The sequence below is a fragment of the Carlito syrichta genome, unplaced genomic scaffold (assembly GCF_000164805.1).
Source record: "Carlito syrichta isolate Samal-C Ts95f unplaced genomic scaffold, Tarsius_syrichta-2.0.1 Scaffold123638, whole genome shotgun sequence".
NCBI lineage: Eukaryota > Metazoa > Chordata > Mammalia > Primates > Tarsiidae > Carlito > Carlito syrichta.
The window spans coordinates 9,574-11,036 of NW_007067734.1; the positions used below are offsets into that span (position 1 = coordinate 9,574).

A 1,463-nucleotide genomic window follows, 5' to 3' on the forward strand; every position below is an offset into this window, starting at 1 on the left:
ACGCCGCCCAGCATGCCAGGGGCAGGGCCACCCGGAGAGCCGCCCTGCCCCATTCCCCAGGGCTCGGAGAAGGAGGCGGCAGGCCACGCACACGCGGGGAGGGAAGGGGAGGCTCACCCGGATGACATCCTGGGGCACGGCAGCCATGGCCCGGGGCAGGATGATGACCACAGCGCCCGCCGACTGCCGCAGCGCCCTCTGGTACCGCTCGTAGGAGAAGTCCACCAGCCGCATGAGCACGCAGCGACGGCTCAGCACATCCGCATCCACCGTGCGCGCCTCCGTATTGAGCACGGCGTTCCGTGTGCCTGGGGGGGGGCTCTGTTCAGTGGGCGCCGCGCCGTGCGGGGCGGGAACGGGCCCAGGCCAGGGTGCTCCCGCCAGGCCAGGCCCAGGGCGTCACCTGGGAGGCAGCTGGTGCGGACGCTCTCAGCCCACCGGTGCCCGTGGGGAACACGTGGACGCATATCTGGCCGCACCCGCGATGGCCAGCCCACCCACCCCAAGCAGGAGGCTCAGACTTGGGAATCCAGCAGGCAGGTGGGACGTCCCCAGCACTGCAGGCTATGACCAGCTTCCCCGGCCCCACCCCTTCACACCAGACCCCAGACATCCCCGATGTGGCCCGTCGTCCCAAGGGCAGCGTCCCCCAGGTGCGACTCTCAGGCCCACACCAGGGCCGGCTCAGCCTCTCTCCTGGGAGCTCGGGGAGGCCCAGCAAGGGAGGGGTGGAGGCCGAGCCTCCTGGCCGGGTCTGGCGATCCCCGCATGACCGGAGACGCCCACCGCCAGGATGTGGCCGGCTGAGGTCGGAGCTCCCAGGGGGGCTGGGTTCCCTCAGACATGAAGCCTGCGAGCCCAGCTGCCGGGAGACGCTCGAGCCGAGGGGAGACGGTGTGGCGGGAGGAAGGCGCAGGCCCCACGGGATGCCGAGCCACGTAGCCGAAACCGCAGGCGGCAGCTTGAAGGGCGATGCAGGGGCCTTGAGGCTGTCTGTCCCCGGGGGCCGGCCAGACCTGCCGGGCCGCCCTCCCTGCTCGGACACCAGACACCTGGCTGTTTCCGGCAGCCAGCCCCGAGGGCAGCCCCGGCTCCTGAGGGACAGGCCTCTGAGGGCTGGTGGGCCCCCAGCTCCGGGAGCTGGCCAGGTGCTCCCAGGGCCCCGGGCTGTGCTGGGTCTTGCTGCACCCAGCCCTGGATGCCCCGCGTGCAGGCGTGAGCTTCACGGCACTAGTGCGTCCCGTGACTGGGACGGCGCCATGAATCGGTGCCCCGGTGCCGGGAGCCTGTTGCTTCCCGCAGGGACGCAGCACGCGGCGGGCGCTTCCTGAGCGCCCGCCCAAGCCCCCGCAAATCCTGAGCCCCCAACAGTGGGCAGGGCACGGAAATCGGGGGCCGGGGGTCACGGAGTGTGGCCCCAGAGGGCCCAGCCGCAAGGGGGCCAGAGGCGACACGGTGGGGTG

At 72.2% G+C, this 1,463-nt stretch overlaps 1 protein-coding gene across 1 annotated transcript in view; it reads right to left on the reverse strand.

The window, feature by feature from the left end:
• Nucleotides 1-1,463, reverse strand: part of NCLN (nicalin) — a gene marked incomplete at its 5' end in the record, with an annotated part of 12,298 nt that overhangs the window by 8,904 nt on the left and 1,931 nt on the right. The window contains one exon of the mRNA XM_021707735.1: nucleotides 118-374. Within this exon, the coding sequence (XP_021563410.1) occupies nucleotides 118-374 (257 nt within the window). The remainder of the gene's footprint in view (nucleotides 1-117; nucleotides 375-1,463) is intronic.